Here is a 20,549-nt window from a genome sequence, read left to right on the forward strand (position 1 = left end):
TATATATATACACCCTATATATATATATACATATACTTATGTATATATATACTATATATGTGTATATATATACACACACACTATACATATACTATATATAGTATATATATAGTATACAGTATATATATGTATAGTGTGTGTGTATATATATATATATATATATATACTATAGAAAGCAACTCAGAGAAAGAGATGACATTTGCAGTACTTCTATCCAACAAAAGACAAGCATCCAGAATATATAAAGAACTTCTACAAACCAATAAGAAAAAGACAGGCAACCTAATATAAAATGAGCCAAAGACCTGAACAGACATTTTACAAAAGAAAATATCTAAATGGCTTACAAACATGAAAAGTGATTCGTCTTCACTAAGCATAAGAGAAATGTAAACTAAATACACAATGAAATCTGATGACATACTCAATAGAATGGCCAAGATGAAAAGTACAAAAAATATTAAATATTGATCAGGAAGAGGAGTAACTAGAACTCTTATACACAAGTGGCACTGAATAAACTGGCAGTGTCTACTACCTAGTATATGTAAGTATATACATACCCTGTGACCCAACAGTTCCACTGCTAGATATATTTCTGTGAGAAGTTTGTTCTTGTGTTCACCAAAATTCATACCGAAGAATGTTCATCCCCGCACAATGTGTAGTAGTCCCAACTGGAAAGTATCCATATCCTATTAACGAGAGAAAGGATAAACAAAGCATAGTGCAACCACAGAAGAACATTACATAGCAATGACAATGGATAGATGACCAGTATACATAACACTATAGATAAATCTCACAAACAGGCTGTTGTTGAGTAGATGAAAACAGACACAAAAGAGTTCATGTTATGTGACATTCTGCTTATACGAAGGTCAAATGCAGGAAAAGGTATTTTATGATGCCAAAAGTTAGGGTAATGATTACTCCTGAAGAGGAGATAGTGCCTGAAAGGGGACATCAGAGGGTCTTCTGAACTGCTACTAATGTTCTTTTTTTAAAAAGCTTATTTATTTTGAGATAGAGGGTGTGCACGAGTGGAGGAGAGGCAGAGAGAGAGAATCCCAAGTAGGTTCCACACCATCAGCGTGGAGCCCGATACGGGGCTCGAACTCACGAAACTGTGAGATCATGACCTGAGCAGAAACCGAGAGTCAGACACTTAATGGACTGAACCAGGCATCCCATGAACTGCTATTAATGTTCTACTTGTTGGTGTGGGTAGTGTATTTCCTTTGTGAAAATTCATCAAGCTGCACACTGATAATTTGTGTCCATTTTATACCTGTTATTCTTTTTAAAAAAATTTTAAGCTAGTCTCCTGAGCAAAATATGGTCTCAAAGAATTTTTTTCATGTAGGGACTAATAACAAATGGATTCAGAAAAAAAAATAAGACATTACAAACTATCATTTCAGTATTATTTCATTTTGGTAAATGTGTATCATGTTTATCTCTGGATTGTGGATGATATTTATTTCCTTTTTACCTGTTTTATTTTTCTATAATAATGTTATTTGTCATTACATAAAATACCAGTTGTTTTTTTAAATATTTATTTCGATACAGACAGAGAAAGTGTGAGCGAGGGAGGGGCAGGGAGAGAGAATCCTAAGCAGGCTTTGCACTGTCAGCACAGAGTCCAATGCAGGGCTTGAACTCATGAACTGTGAGATCATGTCCCAAGTCAAATTCAGATGCTTAACCAAATGAGCCACCCAGGTGCCCCACGAGTTGTTTTTTAAAATAAAATTGGCTTATAATAAGTCAGGATAAGATAATGAGGAAAGGGTTGGCACTCAAATACTTTAGCTTACTGTGTCCAAAACAAGTTCTGAGCGGGGGCTCTCTTACTGCTCTGGTTGTGACTGGAGCCCCAGAAGCTAGGGACTTGTAAAGAAATGGGAAATGGTACAAGCATTAAGGGCTCAAGGTCATCATACAGAAGGAAAGTGGGAGCTATAGGGCAAGCCAAGGCTTTCCTGATCCTGGCCAGGACATCACATGTACTCCACCAAAACCTTCTCCTCCACTCTTAATCCATGTGTCTGTCTCACTCACTCATACTGACCTCTCTCTCCAGGATCTGCCTTTGCTGAATGCAATGCTTTATGGTAATCCAATGCCACATTTCTACTGTTCTCCTCGTCCATGGTGGTATAACTCAAGCTGTTCTGCATCTCCTTAGTCCACCAGAGTGACAATCCCACATGCTCTGCCAATTAATGAGCTTGATTCTCCCATTTATGAGTCAGAGTAGGAAAACTAGAAAATCTCCTTTCAGGTTTATTATGGAGAATGGGAAAGGAATATCCTATCCACCAAGTGGAAGAATTGAGCTGTGTATGTTTCTTATGTAGCTCTAGGGGAGCATCTTATTTATCCTGCAAATCCAAAAGAGGGGAAAATGGCAGTTGTGGTTTAAGTAGTACACACTTCTTCATTATGCAAGTACATCAAACTTATGTAAAGTACCGAGTGTGGAAGGCTATCTCAGTAACTGCTTTATTAATTAGCTTTAGTTTATTGAGCACTTAGGTCTTATCTAATCTTCACAACCCTCTGAGATAGATTCTACTCATTCATTCAACAACTATACATTGCATTTATTAAGTGTCAGCACTGAGCAAATTGCTGGAGATATAAGAAAAAAAAAAACAATATCCCTGCCTTCATGGAACTTACAGGTTGGTGGAGAGACATATATTATACAAATAGATGTAAAACCACGACTGTGCCCAGCACTAAACTGGAGTTATCTAGTGCTGAGAGCCAGTAACCCCTGTTAAGGAAGACTCTAATGTGAAAGTGAATTTTGAGCTGAACTCTGGGAAATAAGCAGGTGCCCAAAGAGCAGGCAGAAGAAATAGCTAAGCAAAGGCCCTGAGGCCAAAGGGAAGTGTTAGATATAGGAGAATGGAAGTCAAGTGTGCATTGGGGTTGGGGGGGAGACTGGTGGAGAAGTTAGGAGTTAATTCTATCCCAGGTCTACCTGATATCTGATGTTCCTGAACCAGAGTCCTAACCATTTCAACCTCTATTGTACAGGCCTAGCCCCACCCACAAGAAGCAAAAAATCCACATACGAATTGAAAAAGCTCTAAGGAAATACGGGAAATGTATGTGATTTTACAAAGAAAACCTGTCAGGAAACGAAAGAGGCCTTGGGACTTCGAGAACTGGCAGATGGGAACTAGAACACTTGACCTAGCCCCTCGGAATGACTCACAGAGTTGACACAGAGACCTCCAGACTTAGCCCTAAACCGGAGAAGCGACGTAAGTGGAAACGCAAGAGTAACGGAGCGAGGCGCTCACCGCCGCACACTTCCTGCTCACCACTGCGGCTGCGCGCGCGCCGTTCCGGAAGCGGAAGTACACTAGAGGTCACCGTTAGTTTTCAAGATGGCGGCCCTCAATGTGCTTGTGTATCCCTGTGGACGGCTGCTCCGAGGGCTCCTGACTGGCCCAGTCGCTACATGCTGGACTCGGCCTCCAGCCCGCGGGTTCAGGGAAGGTGAGTCCTGGGTCCCGGCTAACTCCCAACGTTGAGGGAAAGAGCAGTGGAGGTTGCTTCCCTCAGCCCCCTTACGCCCCTCCCTCCCTTTCCCTGCGCGGTTCTGAAAAGCGGGAGACGCTGGCGTTCGAGGGGTGCTTGAAAGCACTTTCAAGACCCTAAGGTTCTCACTGGTGAGGGTAGGGGAGGACGGAAAGAAAGCCCTGCTTGGTTGGCAGGGCAGGAAGAAACCTGTCCCGGGGTTCAGAAAAGTTTTAGGTAAACGTCTGCATGTTGTACTGCTTTCCGTATTCTCCCAGGTGCTGCCTCTCTCGTTTAAAAAAAAAAAAAAATCCCTGAACCGGGACATGTGACTATCCTCCCCAGTTTCTCATCTGAAAATGATGTGTTCTGATGGCGGTTTTTTTCTGACCTGTCCGCTAGTCTCCCAGAGAAGTGGGAGTTAAGGTGGAAAAGCTATCGAACAGCGGAAGCAGACATGCTAGATGTCTCCTTTTCAATAATCGTAAGTCTGGAAAGGCAGCCTGATTTCCAGCATTGAGCTAAGAGCTTACTGAAGGTCAAGTACTGTACTTAAAACTGTCAAGGGATTCTGGAAAAAGAGAAGATACAGCCTCTTTCCTGAGAAGTTAGGTTCCAGTGAGATATGTATATGCTCCAGTAAATACAAGTTTTTACATGATTAAATACAGGGAGATTTGGTGACCAGAAACTCAATTGCAAGTTTTAATGAGGGGAATGTGTCTTGAACAGGCTTTGTAAACGGATGGACTGGCAGAAAGCGAAAAGGTCTTTCAGGACATAGCCTTCCTTTGTCCATTGCTGGAAGCAAGAAAGGATGAGTGATGTGCAAAAGAAGTGATCGGGTTTTGGTTTTGGTTTTTTAAGATTCTGGCATAGTATTGGCTAGTGTATCCTTTTAAGCTGAGAGGTATCCAGTGGGAAAGGGTGATCCTTGTCAGAGCGAGCCAGAAAGTCCAAAGAGAAGAACCTAATGGAGAGTCCTTTGGCTTTATCTTGGAAAGGGTCTCTTTTTAGCTTTCAAACAGCAGTGACAGACAGGGCTCCTGGTAGAGGCCCAGCCCCAACCAGCTAGCTGGGCCTGGTCTTCAACTCATAGATTCGGGGGATGTGAGGGGGTCCCAGTTTGGGGAAATCAAAGAGAGATTTCATGAAGAAACAGAACTAGGTATATTAGAAGAACTTAGCTGTGAAGGGAAAATGGAACATTTGGTAGAAAGAACAACATAATTCAGATATTGCCTGGTTAACATTAGATAAACCAATCGGTTAATGAAGAAAGATACCAAAGAGATCATGCTGGTGATAGAAAGGACTTGGTAAGATGTTTCATCTCTACCCATGCTGCAAAATAAGCATATACCCATAACATTTTTGAGGGTGTCTACCAACTGTCAGGCTAATAGCTGCCGTATATCTATTGTGAAATTCAAAGTTGAAAACAGTTCTTTGCTATGTTCCCAGAGGATGTAAAAGAGGAATCGGTTTTGTTTGTTTACAAAAGAGTATTTTAGATTCAAATGTTTTCAGTTGAAGATTTTGTGAAATGATGGACTGTATCATCAGATTGGTCTTTGAACTCCTTTTCTCCATAAATATCTGGGTTGGTAACTCTTCGGTGTTACTCTCTGTCAGACCTTAAAAGCTAAATCATTGAATTGATGTGACCTTACATAAAGGCATTACCATATTCTTTATTCTGCTTGAGAACCACCTGTCTTCAAAGCCTTTAAAACACTTTGTCTTGACATACTACTTAAAGTTGTGAGGAGGAAGCTGGGTGTTTTGCTGAAAATATTCAAACATCCTACTTTTCCGAGTATCAGATAGTTAGTACTCCTTAATTACAGTCAGAGTTAATGAGCACCCAACACTACCCTGTAGAAACTCTCAGGCTAAAGCAGAGGTTCTCAACTGGGGGCAGTTTTGTCCCCCAGAGAACATTTGGCAATGCTTAGAAACATTTTTGGGTGTCACAACTGGTACTCCTGGCATTTGGTGGGTGGAGGCCAGGGATGCTGCAAAACATCTTAAAGTATCCAGGATGGCAAAGGACAGCCTGTTCATGAAATGTCAGTTGTGCTGCTGTCGAGAAAGCCTAGTCTAAAGGTTGACAAGAGGGACACAAAAAAAGCAAAAAACATCATTGAAAAAGCAAAAGTGAAGGAAGATAAAAATGGAAACGGTGGTTTTAAGTATGTGCCTGCTGAAGGCACTGTGCTCCACATGTATTCAGTTTCCTCAACAATTTTTTTTTTTTTAATGTTTATTTTTGAGAGAGACAGAGAGTGTCAGCAGGAGAGAGACAGAGGGAGACACAAAATCCAAAGCAGGCTCCAGGCTCTGAGCTGTCTGCATGGAGCCCAACACAGAGCTCAAACTCATGAACTATGAGATCATGACCTGAGCTGAAGTCAGACACTTAACTGACTGAGCCACCCAGGCACCCCTTTATCAGCAGTTCTTAAAGGTGGATATTACTGACATTTTTACAATGAGAAAATCCAGCCCAGAGGAGTTCAGTAGCTGCCTAGGATCACACAGCTAGTAAGTGATGGCCTTGGAAGTAGAGCTGGCACTCTTCCCTCTCCGTCACTAATATCACCAAGGTACTCTATGGAAGGGCTTCCCCATGGTTCTTCCCCCCTGAATTCTCTCATCAGTTAACTCACTGAGGACCGTTAGTACTTTTTATGGGAAAGATTGTGTTAGATCTCATTCCTGCCTTGTCATTCTTGGGAAGGAAATTTAAATTCTTTTTCAATTTTAAGTTGATTTATTTTTGAGAGAAAGACAGAGCAAGTTGGGGAGGGGCAGAGAAAGAGGGAGAGAGAGAATCTCAAGCAGGTTCCACACTGTCAGCATGGAGCCCAGTGCGGGGCTCAAACCCACAAACCATGAGATTGTGACCTGAGCCGAAACCAAGAGCTGGACACTCAACTGACCGAGCCCCCCAAGTGCCCCATAGGGAGGAAATGTATTTAAAACAAGAAAAATAAACACACATGACTATCTGAATGAACAGTAATCATCTATCAGAAACCAGTGCAGCATGTGTTGAAATGCATAAAGGCTGAGGGAATTTTCTTCATCTTATGCAGTTAGCTAAGGGGTTTTCTCGAGGACTGAGCATTTCAGACAAGGATGTGTGTGGCAGGATGTACAGCTCTACAGCTAAAAGCTTTAAGAGAGGAGTGTGTGAGTTGGGGGGCTTTCCAGACTTCAAGGGACATAATCCAGCGTAGCCTGCTAGTAGAAGAAGCATCGTGAAGCATAGTACAGAGGGACATCCCCCCAGAGGTCCAGGAAAAAAATGGGGTAGGTGATTAGAGATTCAGAAAACTTTAGTAGTAGAATTAAAGGTGAAAGAAGGGAGTGGGGAAGGAGTTTGAGAAAAGTAGTCAATGACCAGAAGTGCTGCCACACATCCCAAACACCCACTAGACTCCCTGGCCTTACCCTGAGACTTGTGAGTGCCGCCTGTTAACCATCAGTGACTCCGTTCTGTCCTATTCTGCTTGGGACTTGGTTTCCATGCATCCTTTCCAAGAAGGACTTGGTCTCTGGGCACTTCCTGTGGCAGCACCCTCCACATCATTCATGTGTCCTCCCTTGCAGCTTTACTAAACACTTCGGTCTTTATACTGCTACAGTTCACTGTCTGTGTTTATGTGGCCATCAAGGTCTTTCTGCGTTCACTGCAATCTCCCCACAGCGCTGTTTGCTCTAGACTGTTATAATTCAGTTATCTTGGAATCCATCCTAGGCGAGTATTTATTGAAGTACTCAAAGGACTTCTTTACAAGGCCTGGAGTTTTATTGTAGTGAAGTTCCCATACTTGGTTTCATTCCCTATTCTCCTCTAGGGCAAAGACTGTCTTCCTATTCCGTTGTAACTCTCCGCAGTAGGTAGAGCGGGGCTGTACTCTCCACGGGTGCTCAGCAAATGTGTTGTCTCATGTGGGATGGATTATCTGATGTGTATGAGAAGTGCCTATCTTAGAAGATTCGACCCCCTAATTCCAGTTTAGAAAACTGCTTCATGTCTTTCCTTAGTTTTCTTGATAATAGCCATATGTCAGAACACAAGGGTGATTTTCTATCTATTTCTAAATACATTTTCTGTTAGTGTCTAAACCTCTCAGTCCAGCTTTTCATGGCCATCCCCATTTTGAATGGAGAGGAGGCCAGGGACAAAATGGATCTCAGGTTTTGTTTGGTTTTAACTTGTTTTTGTATGCACACTGAAAATCAATACTATTTTGATTCCTATCTCCTGTTTTCAGAGGCTTAAAATCTGCTAGAGGCCTCTACAGGCTCCAGCCAGGCCTCCTGCCCCTGCGCTGAGACACAGCCCCGATCACTCTCAATCTTGCAGGAGTTCTCAGGTCATTCCTTCTGGTTTGACAGATTGTCTGCATAAGATAAGCATCTGCCTATTGTTTTACACACTGGCTTATAGTAAGATGATTCACTGGCTCAGAGTTGCTGTGCGGGGAGCTAGTGAACAGCGGAGCTGGCCACAGGCTTTGATCTCTTTTCCAGGGGCCAGTGAGATGACTTCAGGGTTTGGTTCCTTGCCGGGAGTGATGTGTGTTCTGTTAGCTTTGTTTACCTCATGGTTAGGCCCCAAGTGCCTCCACGGAGAGGGGAACCACATGTTTATCCGCTTTGTGTTTCAAGACATCGTTCTCTTGCCGGCTCGAGTGTACCAGAATGTGTCTCTCCTTATGTTTTCAACCAGGATTCTTAAAAACTTGCCCCTTACATGTTGCTACTTAGATCTGGTTGCTCTCTGTTCCTCTCCCAAGTTGTTTTTGCAAGTTTCTAGGGCACCTGGAAGCCCTTCTGAGCTGGGGCTGCATCCTTTTCCTGCTCCCCTGCGTTAGTAGGTTGACACATTACAGGGACCGTCTCCCTGCAGCTGTGCTGGCCTCCTGACTGAGCATCAGGCTGAGGCTCACCCACATCCCGCTTAGGCTGGTGTCTGTTCTGAACAAGTAGATCCGTCTGTGGTGTGACGCATTTTCTTTTACTGGGAGAAAACTAGTTTGTCTTTGAATTGATTAGTAACTACAGTGTTCTGGAGGAAGCCTCAGGGCCTTTCTGGCCATCATTACTCCTTTGTGTATCTGCAGTTGGAACATGGAGGGGCTCTCAGGTTGGTTGGTTGGAGTAATGAGTCTTTCTGAATGGCCTTGCCCAGAAAACAAATGGGGGACAATTCCAGGCAGTCTGTGTCCAATTAGGTGTTGGTCACAGAGCTCAGTGATCACAGATGCTGCCCTGGGCCTCCAGTTGAGTTAGAATTATCTCATTTTTTTTCTCAGACATTCTCTTTCTCTCTTTTTCTTGTTTATTTTTTATTGCAAAAGCAGTACATGTTTATTTTAGAAACTTTAGAAAATATGGACAGGCATAAAGAGAATAAATTCACACACTGCCACTGCCGAGTGAAAACAGCATTACCATTTACGTACACAGCTTCAGGGGTCTGTGAGCCTCCTGAAGTCTATGTGTGATTGTATGTGTGCTTACGAGTGTGTTTCCAGGAAAAGGTCCATAACTTTCACTAGATTCTCATTTTTATGTTTATTTATTTTTGAGAGAGAGAGAGAGAGAAAAAGAGAGAGAGAGAGAGAGAGAGAATATGAGTGGGGGAGGGGCAGAGAGAGGGAGATAGAATTTAAAGCAGGCTCCAGGCTCCAAGCTGTCAGCACAGAGCCTGATGCGCAGCTTGAACCTGCCGACCATGAGATCATGACCTGAGCCGAAGTAGGACACTTAACCTACTGAGCCCACCAAGCGCCCCTTCACTAGGTTCTTAACATGAAGAACCTCAGGCTCTTTCTAATCTGCACACTTCTTGCCTTGGCTGAAGCTGATTAAACTCATTATGGTAGCCACTCTGCTGTTAAAATACAGTTTTGGTATTTAGAGAGACAGTTTGCAGTCTAGCCATGTGGACCCAAGTTTTCGGTTACAGTAGTCAACAGTCCAAAGGGAGCCATGTCAAGTAGTTCGTGGTCTTGATGCTGGCTAGCATTTACCGAGAGTGTGCTGTGTGCCAGTTCCTATGCTAATGGCAATGGTTTCTCTCTTTCTGAAGAAACTGGGAGAACAAGGAAGAATCTGCAAGAACTTTGTTGTTGTTTATGTTTATTTTTGAGAGAGAGAACAAGAGAGACAGAGCCTGAGCAGGGGAGGAGCAGAGAGAGACACACAGAATCCGAAGCAGACTCCATGCTCTGAGCTGTCAGCACAGAGCTTGACACGGGGCTTGAACTCCTGAACCACCAGATCATGACCTGAGCCAAAGTCAGAGGCTTAAGCAACTGAGCCACCCAGGCGCCTGTCCAAGAACTTTGTTTGATTATATTTGCAGAACGTGAGCCATGGGCTTGGTTCTTCTTTGAATGTTGTTGAAGTTGTCATTCCACATCCTGGTTGAGCACACTAGGAGTGAATACGTACAGCCTGATGGATGTGTGTGTGACTTACTGTCTTGCCCTCGAGTTTTCTTCTGACTGCCTCAGACCTTAACAGGCAGAGAGCTCTATTTGGAATTGCAGCGCTCTCCTGAAAACTCAGCCTGGGCCAGCGTCTGCACGCCCCTCTCCCCCACCACCCCCTCCAGTGTACATATAGCACAAATGCAACCCTGCAGGAGAGGAGTAGAGAAGGGCAGAGGAGTTAACTCACACCACTGCCTCATGCAGCTTTAACCCGGCATCCCAGGCAGAGTTCTAGGAGTGCTCTCTGCTTATCTGCTGTGGGGCCACTGGCGCAGCATTGATTCACTCCTCCTCTATCTGAGACGTCAGGGTCACAAGCCACGTTTATGTGATTCTTGTCATGAAGGGACACACGCAGTGGGTGCTTCTGAAGGCCTTTTAGTTGCTTCTACCCCCAGCCCACCCCACCTCTGAGGTCATATTGCTAGGCATGGTAGGGTAGGATCTTGCCAATTCCCATGGTTTAGAACCAATATGAATCTTGGCTTAGAACGACAAAAACAATGTGGAGACCCTTAATCCCAGAGAGATGATATTACTTGGGCATCTAGGCTTGCCCCCACCTAGCCCCAAGGGCATAGAGCCTTGGCACTTGGAGGTGACCCCTGCACACTTTCTCTTCCAGGTGGGGACCGTGGGAGAGTGCAGACTGAAAGTTCCGTTTTTCTGCATGTGTAGAATTTGAGCTGTTATTTGAAACTCCTTGTTCCTTATTAAATGGCTGACCTAATTTTTTCCCTTTATCTCTGTAGTGGTGGAGATCCAAGAAGGGAAGACAACTATAGTAAGTATCATCAAGTTGGCCACTTAGAATTTCTTTAATGCTTGGAGCTGGCAGGGAGGGAGGGACGGAGGGACGGAGGCCCAAACTGGACTCCTGGCTTCGGGAGCAGCTCCCTCTGTCACCACAAATCCCACAGTCTACCGTTTTTCAAGCTGTGCACTATAGTATGGTTGAATCAGAAACAGCCACTGTGGGGCGCCTGGGTGGCTCAGTCAGTTGAGCATCCGACTTCGTTTCAGGTCATGATCTCCTGGTTCATGAGTTTGAGCCCTGCGTCAGGCTCTGTGCTGACAGCTCAGAACCTAGAGTCTTCTGTGGATTCTGTGTCTTCCCTCTCTCTCTGACCCTCCCCTGCTCACACTTGGTGTCTCTCTCTCTCTCTCCCTCCCTCCCTCCCTCCCTCCCTCCAAATAAATAAACCTTTAAAAAATGAAAGAAAGAGAGAGAGACAGAGAGAGAAAGAGAGAGAAAGAAAGAGCCACTGTGCCTGGACTGAGGCATCTGTTATTTGATTAAAGTGGCATTTTGTATGACAAGGTTTCACAGGTCTTTGTTGATATGTTCTTTGGTGGGTGGTAAATCAGTTTTCCAAAGGGGAAACCGAGGCAGTGGTGAGACTAGAAAGCCCAAGTTGACCTGTGGCAGGAACCGTGGATCTCAGTCCCTTTCTTTCCTGCCTAGAATGACCAAGCAACTCCTTATGTGACACAGTTAAAAGGTGACACTGCCTGGGCCCTGGGCTTACTAGCTAGCGCCCCAGCTTGCCTGTCTGTCGGTTAAGAAGCTAGAATGATTCTTCATCCACCTACTCCCCCCTTTCCCTCGTTGGAACCATCTCACCTCCCTTCCTCAGGGAGTCATGGGGCCTAGATTATCCTATAATCCCTAAAAGACAACGTTGTTTTCACATGGCCTACCATGCTTCCAAGAAATCCTCAACCACTCCACAGAGCTCCCAGAAGCCTCTAACTTCCATGTCAACCAGGGATTTAACCCTTCTGGCAGCCAGCCAGGCTCGAGCCTCCTTAAAGCAGTCTTATCCCCCGACAAGCCCTTAGGGTCCCCTCTTTGGGTCTTCCCCAGAGTACTTCCTCCAGCATTTCACTGGGTAACCTCAAAACAGTTCTTTTTAGGGGGCTCCCATCCCCTCTGAGCACCTCTTTTGTTCCCTTATTCAAAACCAAAACAAGCATTCATCCTAGAAACTCCATGCTGGTGGAGAAAAATATATCTGGCTTTTGAATATGGAGTATTTTCCATATGGGGCATGAATTTGCTATTTGCAAAATAAACATGGAGACATTGTGGCCCTGTGAGACCCCTGGCTAACTCTCTGGGTACTGCTCACTCTCTGGGTCTCACTTTCTTCATCTATAAAATAAGATGATGATGCTTCCTTCTCTCTAGGTTACAGGGGTAAAATGAGGTGACACATGTGAACCACTATTAGCACAGAGCCAGGCATACAATGGTGAATTAATAAATGTTAGCTCTCTCCCCCGCCAGATCCACCTTAACCTCCTCCCAAGATCTACCACGCAGCTCCACGTTTTCCCTAATGCACTTCTCCATTTCTGGTGTGGCTGTGGTAGCCTTGGTAGAAAGTTAGGTAGCAGTGCCTGCACAGCCATGCATTGCATCTGGCTCCCTTTCCCTTTTGCCAGTTCTTCCCCAGGAGACAGTATTGCCTTCCTCCCAGAGCCTCGCAGACCTGTCCCAACCTCGCTCTCATAATCCATGGCCTCAATCAGCAAGGCTTTCTAAACTCCCCCTCTTGTAATCGGAGCTGCCTCCCAGATCATTGGCTTATTGCACTTAATAATTCCAAGGCTGTGTCACAGGATACAGCGGCAATGGCGGAGGTCATTGCACATGTGGCCTCAGCAGGATTTGAAAGGTAGCATCCAAAATGATGAAAGCAAGGAGGAAAGCAGGGGAGTTTATCTTCCCATGTGTGTTGTAAAAAGAGAGAAAAAGCAGGAGAGCACACAATACCTGCTTGTAGAGGCATAGGTCAGGCTTCCTCAGCCTCAGTGCTGTTGGCATCTGGGGCTCGCTAAGTCTGTTGCGGGGTCTGTCCTGTGCCTTGTAGCATGGTTAGCAGCTTCCTAGGAAGATGCCAGTAGCACCCCATCCCCCAACTATAATAATCTAAAATGTCTCAGACATGGTCCAGTGTCCCCTGGGGGGCCAAATCCTGCTTGTTAGAGAAGCACTGGCATAGACTTACCTCTGTAAGATGAAGCTGGAAACAGCAGTTTTCTCCGAGAAGGATATGTGGGATGGGAGGGAGACTTCCTTTTAACTGTGTATCCCTGCACTGTTTGAAACTTCTTAGCATATGCATTTATGACTTTTTCCCAAAGCACAAAGCATGATGCTCCAGTGTGTTTTTGTTTTGTTTTGTGTAAGGAATGAAAGGTAGCATTCAGCTGATACAGCAAACCCCTCCCTCTTGCCACCAACAATTAAGTCTAATTGCCACTACTCTTTTTTTTTATGTTTTTAGTGTTTGTTTGTTTTTGAGTGAGAGAGAGAGAAAAAGAAAGAGCATGAGTGGGGCGGGGGGACAGAGGGAGAGGGAGACACAGAATCTGAAGCAGTCTCCAGGCTCTGAGCTGTCAGCACAGAGCCCGATGTGGAGCTCGAACCCACAAACCGTGAGATCATGACTAGAGCCGAAGTCAGATGCTTAACTTGACTGAGCCACCCAGGCTACCCTATTTGCCACTACTTTTAAATGCTACCAAATCTTGTCTCTGTGGCCGCTCCTAAGGCCCAGTATATAAAAGCTGCAGAACCACCAGCATAGTTCAGATGGGGAGACCTATTAGCTACCCCCACAAGATCCCCAGGGATGAAATTTCCCCAGCATCTCACCATTCTAGGGATTGCTCAAGGACCTGAGGCCCCACGTAGCCCTCTCCCTCACTGGCTCTCTTTCTCTGCTTCCTAGATTGAAGGCCGCATGACAGAGACCCCCAAGGAAAGTCCAAACCCCCCTAACCCCACTGGCCAGTGCCCCATCTGCCGGTGGAACCTGAAACACAAGTATGGCTATGAGGTGAGTCTGCTCAGAAACTCAGTTCTGCATGTCGTGGAGGTCATGATCCCTGCTTCACTTAAGCAGCATCCACCCTCCCCAACCCCAACCCCACCTGCCAGCCAATGCGTCTCACGGAGCTACCGAAGACAGGAGCATTTTGTCTAATGGCTCTCAACCCTGGCTGTGCCAGGGAGCTTAAAAAAAAAAATACCCAGCCCTCCCAGCTGACATTGATTCCATTGGTCTGGGGTGTACCCTGGCCATCATTATTTCTTAAAAGTCCCAGGGTGATTCTACTGTGTAGCCAGAGTTGAGAGTCACTAACTTAGATCATGGTCTGGTTGCATGCAGTTCAGACCACCAGGGCCCTGTAACCCAGTCTTGCAGGGTGTGTTCCCAAGGGGATGAAATCAGGATCTAGATTTGGCTTTTCTCCTTTTCTTAGGAGGGTATATTTGGAGAGTCCTCACTGGGGACACATTACTGCCTCTTTCTATATGAATCTTATAAAGACTCCTATTTGCTCCAGCTCTTCTAGAGCTGTTATCTCCACGGAAAGATGAAAATGGTGAATAACAAGAGGTAACCCGCACTGAGTGCAGGCTCCGTGTCAGGCACTGTTGTAAGCATTTACATGTCTTAATTCTCTTAACTTTCACAATATCCCCATGAAATAGGTATTTTTTTCACCCTTGTTTTCTAGATGAGGAAATTCGAGGCATGGAAAAGTTGATGAATTTGCCTCAGTTCACCCAGCTCATATCAGAGCCAGGATATAAACTCCAGGAATACAAAACCCAGGCAGAGCCTACTATCCTGACTACTGCTCACCATTCTCGCTAGAAACAGGGAGGGCCTGGGGGAAAGGACGCAGCCCTAGAAAAATCCATACTTGTCCTTCAGAGTTCTATTGGTGACATTAAGCACCCTATTTTTAGGTTTCAGGTGATTCAGGCTCTGGGCCAATTTGACCTGCAAGTTGTCCCTGTGCCCCTCTGTGGAATGGGATGACTAAGGGCAGAGATCCCGGTCAGGTGGTAAGAGCAGGAGAGGCCACATGCCCATGGGATCTGAACAGAATGACCCAACTAATCTCCTGGGCTGGGAGCCTTGGCTCTGGGCCACCCAGCAGGGAGGGGGGCTCCTTTCACTCTGCCCTGGGCCCTTCTGCTCATGGCTGCCTGGAGTAATCGGAAGCCTTCAGGTCACAGAGCAGTGTTGACAGCTTCTTGTGACATAGAAGTTAGTGGGGTTGTGTCCATACTTAGAACCCCAGCTGAAGATGGGGAAGTGAAGCCCTCACCTGCCTAACCACCATGGGGCACTCTTTCTACCAGCCGTTTCCAGGAAATGGATTTGGCTGTGTTTATCCAGCAGAAGAAATCCAATCCCCTCCGAGGTAAAGGCTAAAGTTGTTTTCTTTTACCTCTTTCCACTCAGGACAATGTTAGCCTGAACTGCACAAAGCTGTCAGCTTGCTTAGCAGCCTACAGTAGGGGGCTGGGGCTGTGGGCCCAGTTTATTAGTCCTGGATAATCCAATCCAAGTTCTTTTCACCAGATTCTAAAGATTACAGGGGTGGGAATTGGGGGCCTGGGTCCCTCAGGAGCTGTCCAGTGATTAAAACAAATCTGCGGTTATACAGCAAGGCGCCTGCCAGGGCAGCAAGTCAGTTTGTGGAACATGACTGCTGAGACTGGCATGCCAGGCCCCTCAGGTGGGCGGGGCTGCCATCTCCATCGGGAAGTAGTGGCTTTATTTAACCCCCTCAGCCACCCAGCAGCAGTTAGAAGGGGAAGTGGTGTCTTGTCTTGATTTTGGCTCTTTTTGTCCTTGTTTCCTTGACTTTTCCAAAGCAGAATCATGGTCCAAGGGAAGCCTGAGAATCCATTTGCATCTGCTCACAGGGGGCTTAGAAGATGAGGCGTTTAACTTACAACCCTGGTCCCCTCCTACTCAGCTCATATGTTGCCTCACACTTCCAAGGGAACAGCATAAGTTGGAGGAGTGGTCTGTGTGTGTTCTGGCCCCGTGGCCTGTAGGCTTTGGGATAGAAATGGTACCGATTTTCCCATTTTCCCACTTTTGTGGAAATCTATGATGTGCCCCCATCTCACCCAAGGCAAATAATAGACCTTTCGTTAAACCAGGAAAGATACTGCTAGTGCTCTAAAGATTAATGCACTTTTTTTTTTTGAGAGCAAGCTGAGGAGGGCAGAGGGAGGGAAGGAGAGAGAGAGAGAGAGAGAGAGAGAGAGAATATCTTAAGCAGGCTCGAGGCTCAGCACAGAGCCCGACATGGGGCTCATTCTCACGAACTATAAGATCATGACCTGAGCCAAAATGCAGAGTCCAGTGTTCAACCAACTGAGCCACCCAGACACCCCAAAATTAACCCTTCTTGAAGAGGTTTCTAATCGATTAGAGTTTCTAATCTATCAAGGATTCTCACGGAGGAGCTGGGAGCCTATGAGGTTGGAAAATCTTACCAAGTTGGGATTCAACTTTTGTTAGGGTAAAGGTGGAACAGCACACAAAGCCATATATGAAAGGTGTGATATCAGATTGGTTCCTGACGGAGATATCAACCCCTTGGAGTGCTGGGGTAGGATGTCCGTCCCTGCCCCCCCCAAGCCCTGTAGATCACAAGGCCCTGGTTCCTTGTATCAAACACCCACCAGCTGACTGTCTGCAGTTTTCCCTTTCCACTAGGATGTTCTGCTGCTCAGTCAGTTCATCCGGCCTTGCGGGGGCATGCTGCCTCGAAGGATCACAGGCCTGTGCCAGGAGGAGCACCGCAAGGTTGAGGAGTGTGTGAAGATGGCACACCGAGCAGGTAGAACGCTCTTTTGGGGCTAAGAGGGGCAGAAGGCTCTAGGTGCCATCCCACCCTTTGCTGGCCACCCCATGTTCCAGCTCCTCCTGGAAGAGAAATGGACATCCAGAGTCTTCATTATACCTGCCACCTAGTGCCAACCTCCCCCCCCTTGGGCTTTCCCCCTGGCCCCTAAGAGCTGCAGAGGGAGCTACAAGACCATTCCACATGTGCTCTTGCCTCCACTCAGGTCTGCTCCCAAATCACAGGCCTCGGCTTCCTGAAGGATTTGTTCCGAAGAGCAAACCACAGCTCAACCGGTAAGCAAACCTGAGTGTCAGCACCTGGAGCATTCAGCAAGCCCTCGGACCTCACTGTATTCCACTGGGGAAGCCATTTATTGGAGCTTGTCCCGCAGCTCTGAGAAGCTAGAGTGCTCCTTGGCTGTCCATTCCTTCTGTCCCTCCCAGCGTGAGCACCCACCGCTGCTGCGGTTGATGCCGTGCATGCTTCTGTGAGCCTCCCCTGCCGACCTCAGCCTCTCTCCCCTTCCTTCCCCAGCCAGGCACTTAGCACAGGGGCAAGGAGGGTAAGAAGGTTTGCTGGTTGGGCATTAGAATGTGCTAATCCCCTGTTTATGACATCATACTGGGTTGCTATGGGAATGTCAGAGCACTTCTACAAACTTTAGTATCCCAGCACTGGGGTTATTAAAGGGCAAAATGAGGCCTTAGAAATGGGAGGGCTCTTTGGGGTAGGGCCACTGTGCATGTCCTACACTACAGGGCTTCAGCATCCACATTGACGAGATTGCAAATGGTGCTCCCTAGAGGCTTGCAGTTAACCTGCACAGCTTCACGTGGCGGCTTGGGAGCTCCTGAGCTTTTGTAGACGAGAGGAAGGCCCCCTAGATCCTGGAATCAATCAGTCTGCCTTTCAGCCTAAGCAGGGTGGCCCCCTCTGGAATAAGAGCAGATTCCTGTCTCACACTCAGACAGCTCCTTTCCCTCCCCCATCTCGGACATTACCACACTCACATCTTCTAGATCTGTAATATCTCCTTGCTGAGGATAGGTCCAGGTTTATAAAGCGGATTTTGGTCTTGTTGCCCCTGCCCTCTTCAGTCTGTCCAGCTGCTACTATAACTGCTCTCTGTAGGGGACCAAAGATGGTTGAAGCAGAGCAAGACACTGTACCCATAGCAAGCTTCTAAGACTGATCCCCAACAAAATGCAGGCACAGAGGCTGGGAGGCCAGGCACATACCAGCTACGGATTGCTGGACTGGGGGTGCGGGGCCAGAGCTGGGTCTTCACTAACACCTCACCGGCACCCTGGCCCCATGCCCATCTCCACCTGTACCTCCCACATTGCTAGCTGGGCCATCTGCCAGCAGCCCTGGGGGAGCAGAACATTTTAACCTCTTCCTGTCTTTCCCGCTTGTGCTCTGGACCATTTGGGGGCTGAGCCTACCCTCCTGCCTGACTTGTAAAGAGACAGCAGCAGGCCTGAGGACACAATCCATCCTGCCCTCGGGCCTTTGAAGCAAGGCCAGGCTCCCTCCCTTATATCCGGTGTCCTTTAACGTGACACAGGATTGATGATGTGTGGGGGCTCTTGGGTTGCAAAAGGCCACTCTGGGGGGGAGGGGAAGTCCTGGCTATGAGGGCGCTTGATTCCCTTGCAAGGGACTTTATGGTTCCATCCAGAGATCCTTGAGCTGTCATGTACTGGCCCAGGCTCTTCTGGGCCCTGGGGAGCCACACTTCCCTCTTCCCTGGCCCCTTCGGGAGAGATAGGAAGGAGCCTCAGTTCTTCCTAGAGCTGGAGAGTTCCCCAGAGAGCTAACTGGAGGCCACCCAGGCATACCCACCCTCCACCCCTCCACCAGCTGACTGTTTCATGTGGCACAGGCATCAGGCCCAGGGTTAGCTAAAGCCTGGCTTCCCTCTGGTCTCTCCGGGGCAGGAGGAAATTGGCTTTAGGGCAGCAGCTCTGGAGAACCTGGTCAGCCTCAAGATCTTCTGGGGTCCTTGATCCCAATGAGCATTCCTTTTGGGGGAACCTGCTCCCATACCCCATCTCTTCACCCCCTCTGAAAACTGGGAGATGCCAGCTCAGGGACCTGCCAGGTGTTCCCCTCTCTTCACCTTTACTCTTCTGCTGTCCCAGCACCCCCAGCCATAGACAAGCCATCCCTGGGCCCCACCTACTACACAAAAGTCTCCCTGAAGTGGGCATTGACATTGACAGTATACTGGAGAGCCCTCCCTTCCCTGCCCACCTCCCACTTGGAGTGTAGGCCAGCACTTTCCCACAGCTTTTTACTTCCTCTCAGAGCTGCTCCCTTTGCATGGGACTAAGAGCAGGGAAACCAAGGTCCAGGGGAGTTCGCCCGAAATGTATAAATCAGCAAATCTTTTTTTTTTTTTTTCCAGTTTATCCAAAAATTTTCAACCAAGGTGATTAATTTTTTTTAATGAAAAGGTTTCTCATGAGGGTCTCTAGAGGTTGAGCCCCAGCCTAGAGTAGAGGCAGGGGAGGAGCCTGGCTTTGCCATGGCTGAGCTTTCAGGACGAAGGGTGGGCCTCTCTGGACAAGATCCAAGTTTCAGTCTGGATGGAGTAAACCCCAGTCCCAGCCGGCATGAGCCACTTTTCCGGGAACTGTCAGGGCCCTGGCCATCCCCAAAGGAGGCCAAAGGACTATGGGCGGCAGCCATCTTTCCCCACCCCCCTCCTACTTACAGGAACCTTCCTGGGCTAGGTCTGTGTCACGGGCCCTCACCCTTGGCTCCCATCATGGGTTGGGTGAGGGTCAGGGGTCTACACCAGTTATGGCTGCCCAGGGGTAGCTCCCGGAAGGCAGGGGTGGCAGAGTGAGCCAAGTGGGGAAGAGGGAAGGATTCCTCCAGGCCTTACATCAGCCTCTCCTCTCCCCATGACTGAGGCCAGAGAGGAATGATCTGCTCTCTGGGCAGCCTCTTCCCCCGCCTCCTCCCCCAGCAAGTACACACACAAACATTGACAACTCATAAAGATCAAGGGAGCGCGTGGCCCTGGGCTGCCTGACCCTGGCCACACACGCTTGCGGCAGCAAGAGCCCAGCCCATCTGTTTACGGCACACTCAGTCGTTGCTCCCAGGAAAAGCCCCTGCTCCTCAAGAAGGGAAACTGGTGAAAGGCTTTGGCCCAAGGAGACAGTACCCACTTCTCCAGCCCTAGCGTGGGCCTCTGCCCTCACAGCCACCTCCCTGCACTCCCTCCACAGGTACCTGACCCGCTGGTCTCCCCGCTCTGTCAAGCCCATCTATAATAAAGGCCACCGCTGGAACAAAGTGCGCATGGCTGTGGGGTCACCCCTCCTGAAAGACAACATCTCCTACTCAAGAAAGCCTTTGGTGCTGTATCACTGACGGGGGGCAGAGCTGCCTAAGAACGTGACCAGAGTTCCTGCACTCCGGCCCCATGCCACAGGGTGGCCCAGCTCCTCCAGCAGGCACAGGAGGCACTGGGACCAACTTCAGGGCCCTCACCCTGCCCAGTGACAGCACTGGGAGGGTGGCTGGGTCCCTGAGCAACAGTTGTGGTCTTGTAACTGGCTTGGGCCATGCTTAGTGCTGGGGGCCGAGAGTTCTCCCTAAAGGAATACCATAAAGCCAGGCTCATGGACTCCACCACTGGGTGTATGCTCACTGCCTGTTGAGTGCAGGGGTCTTGAGCCCATTTCTAGCCAGTTAACTGAGCGTCGAGTCACTAATCTCTAGTGGTAGGCCACATGAGTGCCACCAGCGGAAGTTCATGGGCCAAGCAGGTTACTAGCCCTGTGTCGACAGCCTTTAGCTTTT

At 47.5% G+C, this 20,549-nt stretch overlaps 1 protein-coding gene across 1 annotated transcript; it reads left to right on the plus strand.

Annotated features, from left to right (window-relative positions):
• Window positions 1-3,403: 3,403 nt before the first annotated feature.
• Window positions 3,404-20,378, plus strand: MRPS18A (mitochondrial ribosomal protein S18A). Its single transcript, XM_039231258.1, has 6 exons — window positions 3,404-3,522; window positions 10,811-10,842; window positions 13,799-13,906; window positions 16,601-16,724; window positions 16,954-17,023; window positions 19,973-20,378. The coding sequence occupies exons 1-6, from the start codon at window positions 3,411-3,413 to the stop codon at window positions 20,115-20,117; spliced, it is 591 nt and encodes a 196-aa protein (XP_039087189.1). The 5' UTR covers window positions 3,404-3,410; the 3' UTR covers window positions 20,118-20,378.
• Window positions 20,379-20,549: the final 171 nt, after the last annotated feature.

This window comes from Hyaena hyaena, unplaced genomic scaffold, assembly GCF_003009895.1.
Source record: "Hyaena hyaena isolate Hyena2069 unplaced genomic scaffold, ASM300989v1 scaffold_55, whole genome shotgun sequence".
Lineage (NCBI taxonomy): Eukaryota > Metazoa > Chordata > Mammalia > Carnivora > Hyaenidae > Hyaena > Hyaena hyaena.

Excerpts from the sequence above, each read along its gene's own strand:
- MRPS18A (XM_039231258.1), top strand. The coding sequence starts at position 3,411 with ATGGCGGCCCTCAATGTGCTTGTGTATCCCTGTGGACGGCTGCTCCGA. Across the intron at positions 16,725-16,953 it reads GAAGATGGCACACCGAGCAG|GTCTGCTCCCAAATCACAGG; the intron begins GTAGAACGCTCT and ends GCCTCCACTCAG. Across the intron at positions 17,024-19,972 it reads AGCAAACCACAGCTCAACCG|GTACCTGACCCGCTGGTCTC; the intron begins GTAAGCAAACCT and ends CTCCCTCCACAG.